At 46.6% G+C, this 14,328-nt stretch overlaps 1 protein-coding gene across 1 annotated transcript; it reads right to left on the reverse strand.

The window, feature by feature from the left end:
• Positions 1-12,631: 12,631 nt before the first annotated feature.
• LOC145002999 (uncharacterized) lies at positions 12,632-13,534 on the reverse strand. Its single transcript, XM_078962166.1, has one exon. The coding sequence runs from the start codon at positions 13,532-13,534 to the stop codon at positions 12,632-12,634; it is 903 nt and encodes a 300-aa protein (XP_078818292.1).
• Positions 13,535-14,328: the final 794 nt, after the last annotated feature.

Raw genomic sequence — 14,328 nt, forward strand, 5'->3', positions numbered from 1 at the left:
CTGAGGGTGAACAAATCCTAGACTCTCCATTCCTTTAAATAAGGAAAAAAAAACCCGTAAGATTAGGGTTTCATTCCAACCATCAACACGTCGTGTTCCAAGAGGCAACACGTCATGCTTCCCATAATGAAACCTGTGGCTCTTCTTATCTAGACGTGTCGTGTTGGTGCCTCAAACACACCGTGTCAAATCCTCAAAAGGTGATTTATACCCAAAGTTGCTCCTCAAATCCCGGGTGTTACAACTCTCCCCAACTTTGATTAGATTTTGTCCTCAAAATCATTCTTTACTATCTCCTTTACCGAACTAAACGATCTTGACTGGACTCCCTGAATCCCATAAATAACTGGGGAAATCACCCCGCTCTGATGACCGCCCACCCTTATTGATGTCGAATCCAAAATAGAAGATATCACGAGCCCTAACGAAGAATGAATCTCAACTTTCACCTAAGCCAACGAGTATCCAACAACTATACCTAAAATTAAAAACCCTGAACAATGTTGGACTCCAAGATAGATATAACTAATCAAAATTTCAAATGCAAGGACTTAACTTCACAACCTGAACCAAACAACTTTTCTGGCCTAAACTACCCAAAAACATATACCCCCGATCACCTACCAGATCCTTGATAAAAGTCGACTGATGCGTAAAATAATAATGCACTAGTTACTCCTAACAAAGTGCCTAATTATTTCCTAAGGCAGTTTACCTTGTTGAAGATAGTATATCATAATAGACAGGTATCGAACACAGGAACGTAATGATTAGCTAATTTTTATGTAACGACCCAATTTTTACGTCCAAAAATTTCATTTTTAAAAATAATACTTTAGAAAACCTTAATAAATAAAAACATTGTCTGATCCGACCCACAGAAACCATGTTCAAAAAGTCAACCATACATCATAAAAATATCAGAGTACAATCCCAGTGAAACTCATAAATGCGGAAACCGAAGAGTGTGTATGACGTGCCGCTACCGCGCCGGCTCCTTCCCCTTCGAAGCAGAGGTACCTGAAAACAAAACTGTAAACGTAAGCACAAAGCTTAGTGAGTTCCCCCAACGTACCGCATACCAAACAAACACATAACATATATATATATATATATATACTGCCAGGCTATTCTGGGGTGCCTGACTACCCGGTACGGCCATTCTGGGGTGCCGACCTACCCGTGTCAAGCCATTATGGGGTGCTGACCTACCCATGTCAAGCCATTCTGGGGTGCTGACTACCCATCGGTCCTAACAACCGATCCTCGGGGACTATTTCACCCCCTACCACTACGATCACATATAACATAACAAGCCAGCATGCAAACATATCATCACATACTGTCAGACGTATCTGGGGTGTCTGACTACCCTTTGGTCCTAACAACCAAACTTTACTACTATCACATACCACATATCATGCTAGCATATAACATATCAGGTAATAACAAACTTAGATGATATCACAAAGACGATCATCTATCATACATCTCCTACTGGTGGGTCGGCATTGTGGCCTTAGACCCACCACTACTGGAAGGTAACTCACCTCGAAGTAGCTGCTGAACTGGTAGGGAACTGACTGACTGCGGCTGCTCCGGGAGTCCTCCGGCTGCAATTCCCATAACATACCCAATCAAACACTGCTAACCGACCTTTGGGTAAAATGACTATTTTACCCCTGGATAAACTCTAAGCCAAAGCTGGAGTCAACTTTCAGTTGACCCGACTCGCCGAGTGGATCACCACTCGCCGAGTCCTAAGCAACCAATGTCCTTGGGTCCTGGATCTACTCGTCGAGTCGGGCTATGACTCGACGAGTCCGCCTTCTAACTGTCATTCCATCACCTTCATCCTACTCGCCGAGTTGTATGAACAACTCGTCGAGTTCATCTTCATCCGATGAACACTTTCTGCTAAGACTCGCCGAGTTGTATGAACAACTCGCCGAGTCTGTTCTTGAGCTATGAAGATTGCCTTGGACTCGCCGAGTCAGAGCATTGACTCGCCGAGTCCTAACATGGGTGAGTTCAGCTCCCAACTCACCGAGTCACCCCCTGTGACTCAAGGCACAACTCGATATATGAAAAAGGGACCAAATCGACGACTCGCGACCAGACTCGCCGAGTCACCCATGCGACTCGCCGAGTCGTCGCCATGCACTCTTTAAATATAGCGATTTGCTCGATTCCAGTCCATGCCATTCATAGATCTGGACTTCTAGGACACGAATCACACGTAAAGTTTCCAACTTTACGTGTGGATATGCACCAAAATGAATTATAAGGCTCCAAATGTCTCAAAAGGATAGATCTAGAGCTAGCAAGCCACATGGGGCCATAAAGCTCACAGATCTGAGCTCCTGGGGCTTAATATTGCACAGATCCAAAGGCCAAACGCCTTATTACGCCATAATAAGCGCATACACACTTGAGGAATTAGCTAAGATGGACCCAAATGAAGTTTCAAGCATAGAATCAAGGGGAAAACGAGTTATACCTCAAAGGAGATGTTGGAAGAACACAATAATCGCCTAGATAGCTTCCTTTCTTCTGAACCTACTTCCTTTCCTCCTTCAAAGCCTTTAAAACACACAACAAAGCTTCAAATCTTCAAAGAACAAGCACAAACGAAGGTTGGGAGCTCTGGGGAGAGAATGGGGGCTGGCCTGGGGCGGATAAGTTGTTTAAATAGGGTGCAAACCCCTGAAACTTAGGGTTTCATCCAACAGCTGTGACTCGCCGAGTCCAGGATATGGACTCGTCGAGTCGCCCACTTAAAACGCGTCCTGAGTCCCGTCCCTACTCGGCGAGTCGGACCCTATGACTCGCCGAGTCCAAGGCTAAATTAGGGCAATGCTCAAATAAAATTCACATACCGGAAACCAGGTGCTACAAATCTCCCCCACTTATTTTAGACTTCGTCCTCGAAGTCTGCTGCCTGATCCTGAAACAGCTCGGGGTAGTGCTCCATCATCTCGTCTACCGGCTCCCAAGTCCACTCTGAACCCTTGCGGTGCTGCCATTGCACCTTCACTAGCTCCACTCTCTTGTTCCTTAAATCCTTCGACTTCCTGTCGAGGATTGCGACTGGGCGCTCAATATAGTTCAGGCTGTCATCAACCTGAATATCCTCCAAAGGAACTACTGCAGAATCGTCCACGAGGCACTTTCGCAACTGCGAAACATGGAAAGTGCTGTGGATCTGGCTAAGCTCGGCTGGCAGATCCAGCCTATATGCCACCATGCCCACCCGGGCTAAGACCCTGAACGGTCCGATGAATCGCGGGCCCAACTTCCCCCGCTTCCTGAATCGGATGACGCCTTTCCACGGCGACACCTTCAGGAGGACCATATCCCCTACCTGGAACTCTAACTCGGATCGACGCTTGTCGGCATAACTTTTCTGCCGACTCTGAGCAGTCTGAAGCCTGCTCCGGACCTGCTGTATCCTCTCAGTCGTCTTGAGCACCACTTCAGTGCTCCCCATAACTCTCTGGCCCACCTCACCCCAGCATATCGGGGTCCTACACCTCCGCCCGTACAACATCTCGAAGGGAGGGCGGTCGATACTCGCGTGATAGCTGTTGTTGTAGGAGAACTCGGCCAAAGGGAGATAGGTATCCCAGCTACCACCGAAATCCAGAACACACGCCCGCAACATGTCCTCCAAAGTCTGGATGGTCCGCTCACTCTGTCCATCAGTCTGCGGGTGAAAGGCGGTGCTGAAATGCAGACGAGTGCCCAACTCGTCATGGAATCTCTTCCAGAATCTGGAAGTAAAACGGACATCCCTGTCCGAGATCACCGATACTGGCACCCCATGCCGCGCCACAATCTCCCTGATATAAATGTCGGCCAATTTCTCGGCCGATATGCTCTCCGAAATCGGAATAAAGTGAGCGCTCTTGGTCAATCTATCCACGATGACCCAAATCGAATCCACTCCACGTGCGGTCCTAGGAAGCTTTGTGATAAAATCCATCGTGATATCTTCCCACTTCCACAGTGGAATGTCCAACGGCTGCATCTTGCCATGCGGCCTCTGATGTTCGGCCTTGACCTTCCTGCAGGTCAAGCACCGCTCGACGTACCATGCCACGTCCCGTTTCATGCAGGGCCACCAATAGTCCAGACGAAGATCCCTATACATCTTCGTCGCCCCGGGATGAATAGAGAATCGGGATTTGTGCGCCTCCTCCATCAAAATCTGGCGCACGCCCCCGTGATACGGCACCCACACCCTATGGTGCAGTGTCAATAACCCTCGGCTATCATAATCGAAGGAGGAAACCTGACCTACCACGCGCTCGCTCTTCCGATGCTCCTCCTTGATAGCCTCCTGTTGAGCTTCCCGAATCTGCTCCAACAGGGGAGTCACCACAGTCATCCTCAAACAGGCATCCCTGATCGGTGCCGTCTTGCGGCTAAGCGCATCGGCCACCACATTGGCCTTTCCCGGGTGGTAAAGGATCTCGCAATCATAATCCTTCACCACATCCAACCACCGACGCTGCCTCATATTCAGATTCGGCTGGTCCATGAGGTACCTCAAACTCTTATGGTCCGTGTAGATGGTACACCGGACCCCATAGAGGTAATGTCGCCAAATCTTGAGGGCAAATACCACCGCCCCCAACTCCAAATCGTGCGTCGGGTAGTTCGCCTCGTGAGGCTTAAGCTGCCTCGAAGCGTAAGCAATGACATGCCCCCTTTGCATCAGCACCGCGCCCAACCCAGAAATGGACGCATCACAATAAACCACGAAATCCTCTACGCCCTCTGGCAGGGCTAAGATCGGCGCCTCACACAATCTCTGCCTCAGTGTCTCAAATGCAGCCTGCTGCTCGGGTCCCCACCGAAAGACCACGGCTTTCTTTGTCAGCCGCGTCAGGGGCACGGCTATCTTGGAGAAATCCTGGATAAACCTCCTATAGTAGCCTGCCAATCCTAGGAAGCTCCGAATCTCAGATGGGGACTTCGGAACCTCCCATCTCATCACGGCCTCGACCTTGGCCGGATCGACCAGAATCCCGTTCTGGTTGACGAGGTGCCCCAGAAATTGCACCTCCCGCAACCAAAACTCACACTTGGAGAACTTGGCATACAAGCTCTCCCTCCTCAGGGTCTCTAACACCTCTCTCAAATGCTCCTCATGTTCCTCCCGAGTCTTGGAATAAACCAAGATATCATCGATAAAGACTATCACAGACCGATCCAGCATCGGCCTGCATACGCGGTTCATGAGGTCCATGAACGCGGCAGGAGCATTGGTGAGCCCAAACGGCATCACCACAAACTCATAATGGCCATAGCGCGTCCGAAACGCGGTCTTCTGCATATCCTCCTCCCTGACCCTCATCTGATGATAACCCGAACGCAAATCAATCTTGGAGAACCAAGATGCACCCTGAAGCTGGTCAAAGAGGTCATCAATCCTCGGAAGCGGGTAACGGTTCTTCACCGTTACCTTGTTCAGCTCCCGATAGTCTATACACATCCGATGCGACCCATCCTTTTTCTTCACGAACAGAATCGGGGCTCCCCAGGGCGAACTGCTCGGCCGAATAAATCCCTTGTCCAGCAGCTCCTGCAGCTGCGTAGACAACTCCTGCATCTCGGGAGGAGCCAACCGATACGGTGCTTTGGCTATCGGTGCTGCACCGGGGACGAGGTCAATCCTGAACTCCACCTGTCGCTCCGGAGGTATCCCAGGTAGTTCCTCCGGAAAAACATCAGCAAAATCTCGAACCACTGGGACCTCGCTCACGGTCGCCTTACCCGCCTCCCGGGTGTCCATCACGTATGCGACATAACCTGCGCATCCCTGCTGAAGGTAGCGCCTAGCCCTCGCGGCTGAACATACAGTGGGTCCACACTGCGGCCGCTCTCCATGAATCACTAGCTCTCCCCCGCTTGGGGTCTTGACTCGCACTAGCTGCTGTGCGCAATCTATCACTGCCCCATTAGGGCTCAACCAATCCATACCGATAATCACCTTGTTCCCACGCAAAGGAATGGGAACCAAGTCTACCAGGTAACACTCCTCAAATAGTCGCAGGACACAATCTCGAAACACCATCGATGCTCGCACCGATCGATCATCCGCAATCTCCACCTCTAACGGACAATCTAACTTGCCTGAAGTCTCATGAAATCTCTTGCTAAGTGCAAGAGAAACGAACGATCGGGATGCACCCGAGTCGAACAATACCTGAACCGGGATGCCGTTCACATGGAACGATCCTAATACACATGTATACACACGGAGCACATATCAATATCATAACAACGGAAAATAAAAGATAGAAGGAAGGAATCATACCCGTCACCACATCGGGTGCGGCGCGCGCCTCCTCGGCAGTCAACTGAAATGCCCGACTCCTCACCACTGGAGCCTCTGCCTTGCCCTGACGGCCATCCGTGATCCGCAGGGTCGCTGGGGCTGGCGCCTTCACTGGCGCTGGAGCTGTCAACATGGGGCAATTGGCCTTCTTGTGGCCCCTCTGGTTGCAGTGGAAACACAGCAACTCCGATGTCTGAATCACGGTCGCAGGAGCAGGACAATCCCTGCTAATATGTCCAAACTTGCCGCACTTGTAGCAGCCTGACGATCCCATCCTGCACGGCCCCTCGTGCGGCCTGCCGCACCTCCTGCAGCGGCTCGGTCCCGACTGGCCTTTCGGCCTCCCATCCAAACCCTTGGGCTTCTTCCCCGAAGCCCCCGATGCCTGACTATCCTCCAATCTCCGTTTCCGGATGTGCTCCAAATCTATCTCTCTCTCCCTAGCCCTGGCAATCATGGAGTCCAGGGTAGGGCAAGCCGAAAAGCTAACATGCTCCCGAATGTCAGCTCGTAACATATCATGGTAACGAGTCCTCCTCATATCCTCGTCACCTTCATACTGGGGCACCAATAAAGCCCTCTCCCGAAACTTGGCGGTGATCTCCGCCACAGTCTCTGTCGTCTGTCTCATGTCTAAGAACTCCCTGGCCAGCTGCTGAAGCTCGACCGCTGGCGCAAACTCTGCCCTGAACCTAGCCACAAAGTCCGACCAGGTCATTGCCTCGATAGCCGAGGCTCCCATCGAGTCACCCACTGACTCCCACCAATCTCGGGCCCGGTCCCGCAAACACCCTGCTGCGTACCTCACCTTCGACCCCTCAGGGCAGAAGCTGATCAACTGGGCGGACTCGATATCCGCAATCCATCGCCTGGCGACAATGGGGTCCTTCACCCCATGGAAATCCGGCGCACCACTGCTCCTGAAGTCCTTGAAGGACAGTGTGCGAGATCCTGACTGGCTGGCGGCCACGTCGCTCCTGAATGCCCGTAGGCGATCCTCCATCAACTCCATGATCCCTTCCTTGATCGACCCAAAGATGATGGGGGTCGACTCAAGGATGCCCCTAGTGATCTCCGACGTGATGAACTCACGTAGCCTCTCCTCAATCGGCTCGGTGCCAGATCCCGAACCTGACCCCTCTCCTGATCCGCCCTCTGTCGGTCTCGGTCGAAGTACCACCATTCTGCAAAACATCAATATAATCATTAGTGGTACTACTACTTTCTGAGGGATCTCAACTACTTACAGGTTCCTTGGTCTTGTCTTGGCCTTCCTTGGCTCAGGTACGGATCCTCTGCTTTCAGTAGTACGGGCCCATACTACCTTCCACATCTATCCGTACCTTCCCCGAGGAATTCCTCGACTCCACCATCTCCCCTTCACTACTGCTACTCTCTGATATTCTCATCCTGGGCTTGCCCTAGGGGAAACCCAAGTTCAACACAACCGGTCCTCAGTTGCTGTAGGTCTCCTCATAATGCCAGTTAGCCACCACCTAAACACCATCACATGTAATGAGGATCAGATAATCTTTCAAATAAAAGATCCGTCCCTACAACGGTTGGACTCAAACAAGAGCTGCGCAATAGGGCCAGTTCCAATACTTTGGGATTATTCAACCCTGATTACATGTGGTGTGACGTGTTTACCTAGTGGCTCACTCCCATTACTCAGAATCCCACCGAGCACGAAGCAAGCAGCATTCGGATAAGGAAAAACAGACTCAAGCCAACTGCTCTTAGAACAAGAAATAACACTTAACATAGGATGCTAAGCTCATCCTATCAGGCATAACCTAAACAGGCTATCCTACTGCTGCCTACTCAATTCTAGCATGCAATATTCTTAAAGCTGTAACACATAAGCAGGCACATAAGGCATCACTCCTAGATCCTTAGCCTATACTAGCATGCAATGTTCATAAAGCTGATAAACATAATATAAACTTGTATGGGTACTTTGGGGAATACTTACTTGAGCTCGGCCGGTCGCGCGCGTCACACACTTTACTCTTTCCCGTGACTCTTTTCCGGTTTTTAAAGAACAATTTCTTTTTGGAAAAATCTTTCAATCCCTCGATTTGAGTCCAAACACTCCCGAAGGCGTGTCCGAATCCCTCAAACCAGGGCTCTGATACCAACTTGTAACGACCCAATTTTTACGTCCAAAAATTTCATTTTTAAAAATAATACTTTAGAAAACCTTAATAAATAAAAACATTGTCTGATCCGACCCACAGAAACCATGTTCAAAAAGTCAACCATACATCATAAAAATATCAGAGTACAATCCCAGTGAAACTCATAAATGCGGAAACCGAAGAGTGTGTATGACGTGCCGCTACCGCGCCGGCTCCTTCCCCTTCGAAGCAGAGGTACCTGAAAACAAAACTGTAAACGTAAGCACAAAGCTTAGTGAGTTCCCCCAACGTACCGCATACCAAACAAACACATAACATATATATATATACTGCCAGGCTATTCTGGGGTGCCTGACTACCCGGTACGGCCATTCTGGGGTGCCGACCTACCCGTGTCAAGCCATTCTGGGGTGCTGACCTACCCATGTCAAGCCATTCTGGGGTGCTGACTACCCATCGGTCCTAACAACCGATCCTCGGGGACTACTTCACCCCCTACCACTACGATCACATATAACATAACAAGCCAGCATGCAAACATATCATCACATACTGTCAGACGTATCTGGGGTGTCTGACTACCCTTTGGTCCTAACAACCAAACTTTACTACTATCACATACCACATATCATGCTAGCATATAACATATCAGGTAATAACAAACTTAGATGATATCACAAAGATGATCATCTATCATACATCTCCTACTGGTGGGTCGGCATTGTGGCCTTAGACCCACCACTACTGGAAGGTAACTCACCTCGAAGTAGCTGCTGAACTGGTAGGGAACTGACTGACTGCGGCTGCTCCGGGAGTCCTCCGGCTGCAATTCCCATAACATACCCAATCAAACACTGCTAACCGACCTTTGGGTAAAATGACTATTTTACCCCTGGATAAACTCTAAGCCAAAGCTGGAGTCAACTTTCAGTTGACCCGACTCGCCGAGTGGATCACCACTCGCCGAGTCCTAAGCAACCAATGTCCTTGGGTCCTGGATCTACTCGTCGAGTCGGGCTATGACTCGACGAGTCCGCCTTCTAACTGTCATTCCATCACCTTCATCCTACTCGCCGAGTTGTATGAACAACTCGTCGAGTTCATCTTCATCCGATGAACACTTTCTGCTAAGACTCGCCGAGTTGTATGAACAACTCGCCGAGTCTGTTCTTGAGCTATGAAGATTGCCTTGGACTCGCCGAGTCAGAGCATTGACTCGCCGAGTCCTAACATGGGTGAGTTCAGCTCCCAACTCACCGAGTCACCCCCTGTGACTCAAGGCACAACTCGATATATGAAAAAGGGACCAAATCGACGACTCGCGACCAGACTCGCCGAGTCACCCATGCGACTCGCCGAGTCGTCGCCATGCACTCTTTAAATATAGCGATTTGCTCGATTCCAGTCCATGCCATTCATAGATCTGGACTTCTAGGACACGAATCACACGTAAAGTTTCCAACTTTACGTGTGGATATGCACCAAAATGAATTATAAGGCTCCAAATGTCTCAAAAGGATAGATCTAGAGCTAGCAAGCCACATGGGGCCATAAAGCTCACAGATCTGAGCTCCTGGGGCTTAATATTGCACAGATCCAAAGGCCAAACGCCTTATTACGCCATAATAAGCGCATACACACTTGAGGAATTAGCTAAGATGGACCCAAATGAAGTTTCAAGCATAGAATCAAGGGGAAAACGAGTTATACCTCAAAGGAGATGTTGGAAGAACACAATAATCGCCTAGATAGCTTCCTTTCTTCTGAACCTACTTCCTTTCCTCCTTCAAAGCCTTTAAAACACACAACAAAGCTTCAAATCTTCAAAGAACAAGCACAAACGAAGGTTGGGAGCTCTGGGGAGAGAATGGGGGCTGGCCTGGGGCGGATAAGTTGTTTAAATAGGGTGCAAACCCCTGAAACTTAGGGTTTCATCCAACAGCTGTGACTCGCCGAGTCCAGGATATGGACTCGTCGAGTCGCCCACTTAAAACGCGTCCTGAGTCCCGTCCCTACTCGGCGAGTCGGACCCTATGACTTGCCGAGTCCAAGGCTAAATTAGGGCAATGCTCAAATAAAATTCACATACCGGAAACCAGGTGCTACATTTTATCTACTACTATCTAAATTACTAATAATTTAAGAAAGATGGGTTTTCTCTGGTTTTGCAAGGCTAGAAACTTAATTAACTAAACTAAACTATCTATCAACTAATAAAGCAAATATTAAACTAAAGCAAGAAGCACAAAACACGAATTAAACAAAGGTAATTGAGAAACTTTCGTTTAGCTTCGAATTTACTTGCTATTATGGTTGATTTCTGGAAGCGCAATGGATTATTGTTTCATTGGTTACCGATTTCTAAAATGACTAGGTTAATGTTCACTAACCCTAACCCTTTAGCAAACAAGCTCATTCATACGACGATCAGACGCATAAACTAACAAGTCTACTAGTGTTCAGTTCAAGTTAATTTAAACTTATAACGAATTGATTAATTTTGTTTATTAGCTCAATTCAATATATGTTGGTCGTCATATATTAGCTCTTACGATTATTTACCCACTTTTCTATATAACCCTAGGTTTTGTTCAAAACTATAGTCTTACAATTTTTAATGTCCTTGTAACATCTCAGAAGCATCATCTCTATAACCCATAAAACCACAAGGCATAGGGTAATGTGCAAAATTAAACGAAACCTCATATATTAAAGGTGTGGCATGGAAGCCCCAAATATCGTACTTGTCTAAATAACATAAAAATAACTAAAACATTGGTAGGACTAGGAGGTAAATGTTGGCTCACTACCAAATATCTTACAAAGGACTCAAAGTTTATAATCAAAAGCAAGGTGAATGAAAATGTTACAAATTTGAAATTCCATCACCCAAACTCCTATTTCCCACATGACAAAGACCCACAACCATCATCCACATAACCCACAAAAGCAAAGGTAACATCATATATAATGTCTTACCCAAAAGAGTGGATTGGTCATAACCTTGAAACAACTAAACTTATATGGAGCCCATGGTTCATATAACTAAATCACCTATATATATGAAATGGAACGTTACATTGGTAAGGAGCAGTGTAGATCTCTTGTACATAAAACAACTAATAAATTTAGAGGCATCAATGTCCAATATATTATATATATACTCCAACTCCATGATCAGATCAGGTGTATAAAAATATCAAAGATAGAACAAAGATGCCAAAGATGCCACCAAAATGCACAAACAACATATCCTTCCCAGACGAGCAATAATGGCATAAACTGAAGGGGGATGAAGATGAGTGGCAGAAATGAAATGTTCTGCTGCAGACGCCAAACCATAAAAGAGCAGACTAGTAACGATTATATTCATGGACTGAGGGTGGGTTTGGAAAGGAAATTGAGATCCTTGGGATTTGATTTCTGCAAAAGCATATAAACTGGTGATAATAAAGCTAAATGGGGATGGAGGCATGATAACAGCTTCTTCCCCAAATGTTCGCTCGTAATAGTTAATCCAGACGCGAGCCAAAGGTTCAAGTGATTAACGATGTGGGCAATAAAATTAAAGAATTTTTTTTTGAGGAAATTGAATGTAATGATGTCGGCTTCTGCAGGTGGTTCCACATGAACAACCATAGCTTCTTCTTCGACCGGATTATCCGTGGGTGAAGGCTGTTGGTTTAGGCTCCACAAAACACACACACACAACACACTGGTCACGTAAATATGAAGACAGGAGAAGAAGCTTTTTCTAGAGTGATAAATTAAATGAGCTCTGAATAGTAAAGACCAAAACTCACAGTTTATTCATGGGGAAAAGAGGCTATATATAGCCTTACAGCATTACAAACGTGGAAACACAAAGTAAAATAACAAAATACTTGGTCAATCCTAAAAAACAGCTAAGTGGGTGACTTCTTCTAATACCCAACGTGTACAACTCTAACAACTCTAACGTACACTTTATGAATCAGTAAAATCCACTCTACCCATTTTTATTTATTCACCCTTTAAATAAAATAAACCAAAATAAACTATTAACTAAAACACCATAAAATTATTAAACTAGCAGCCATGCATTTGAACCTGTGAATTAAACCTGATTAATCTCAACAATCACCCCCTTAATCAGGTGCATCATTCACAGTAGTGCCGGTTCCTCATCCTCGCACCGGTTCAAGTTGAGCTCATTCTTTTTCTCCCACAATGGACACTCCGAAATGTAATGCCCGAACTCATTACATTTGTAGCATTTCACGTGACTCTTGTCTCGTTGTACTCGACCTTCTCCTCGACCTTTCCCGGACCCCCGACCTCCACCTCGGCCATGCCCATAGTCTTCCCGATTCGAGTTTCCACAACCACAATGCTCACACCTATGGTCTTTTTCTTTTGTTTTTTCATCCGAATTTGCAAGCAAAAGCTGATTTTGCTCGGGTTGGATCTCCTCAACTTTGATCCTTTCTTCATAAGCTTTAAGTCGACCTACAACATCATCATAACCGATGGTCTTCAAGTCTACAACCTGTTCTATAGAAGCCACCATATGAATAAAACGTTTTGGTAACCCATTAAGAAACTTCTTAACCAATTTTGTTTCTTCCATAACCGATCCAAGTGAGGCGGCTCTAGAAGCATACTCGGACAACTTATTAGCAAAGTTATCTATCACCTCTTGATCCTTCATCTTCAGATTTTCAAACTCTCCCATTAGAGTTTGAAGTCGCGCCTCCCGGATTCGATCCGCACCCAAATGACGGGTTTTGAGAACCTCCCACATCTCCTTTGCGGTTGTGAGATTCCCTATTAACAGTGTCTGCTCCTCGGGTATGGCTTGGAACAAAAGAGCAATTGCTATGTTATTCTTCTTGGCATCCCCATTGACTCCCGGATCGATTGCCTCCCACACCCCATGAACATTGAAGATAGCCCGCATCCTCATAGCCCATACTGTGTAATTTGTTGATGACAATACCAGACATTGAAGAGTCATGGTGTTGCTCTCCTTGACAACAGCCGCTGTTTGATCCTTCGGTGGAGCCATTCTTGCGTGTTACTGCACTACCAAGGTTATATAATCAACTAAAAAACCACTGCTTGAAAGAGCTACCTGCAAACACCTTTTGCTGCCTTTCACCTTCTGTTTTTCACCCTTTGATTAACACCTTCTGGTTGCTCTTGATCCTCCCATGTTGTTCTTCGATCAAACTAGGTTAACAAGCCCGCTGATTTTGGCCGGAATCATGACTCGTCTCCGCTACCCTTTTGATCCCTAGAACAGAAAAGAAAACAACCTAATAATCTGAAATCAGCCCCTCTTCAATCTATCTCCGCTCTGATACCAAATGTTGGTTTAGGCTCCACAAAACACACACACACAACACACTGGTCACGTAAATATGAAGACAGGAGAAGAAGCTTTTTCTAGAGTGATAAATTAAATGAGCTCTGAAAAGTAAAGACCAAAACTCACAGTTTATTCATGGGGAAAAGAGGCTATATATAGCCTTACAGCATTACAAACGTGGAAACACAAAGTAAAATAACAAAATACTTGGTCAATCCTAAAAAACAGCTAAGTGGGTGACTTCTTCTAATACCCAACGTGTACAACTCTAACAACTCTAACGTACACTTTATGAATCAGTAAAATCCACTCTACCCATTTTTATTTATTCACCCTTTAAATAAAATAAACCAAAATAAACTATTAACTAAAACACCATAAAATTATTAAACTAGCAGCCATGCATTTGAACCTGTGAATTAAACCTGATTAATCTCAACAAAGGCATCATCTCTGCTGATAATATTTTGAAAGAGAAAAGCTTTGGCCTT

This window comes from Lactuca saligna, chromosome 6 (assembly GCF_052625555.1).
Source record: "Lactuca saligna cultivar CGN05327 chromosome 6, ASM5262555v1, whole genome shotgun sequence".
In the NCBI taxonomy this organism is placed as follows: domain Eukaryota; kingdom Viridiplantae; phylum Streptophyta; class Magnoliopsida; order Asterales; family Asteraceae; genus Lactuca; species Lactuca saligna.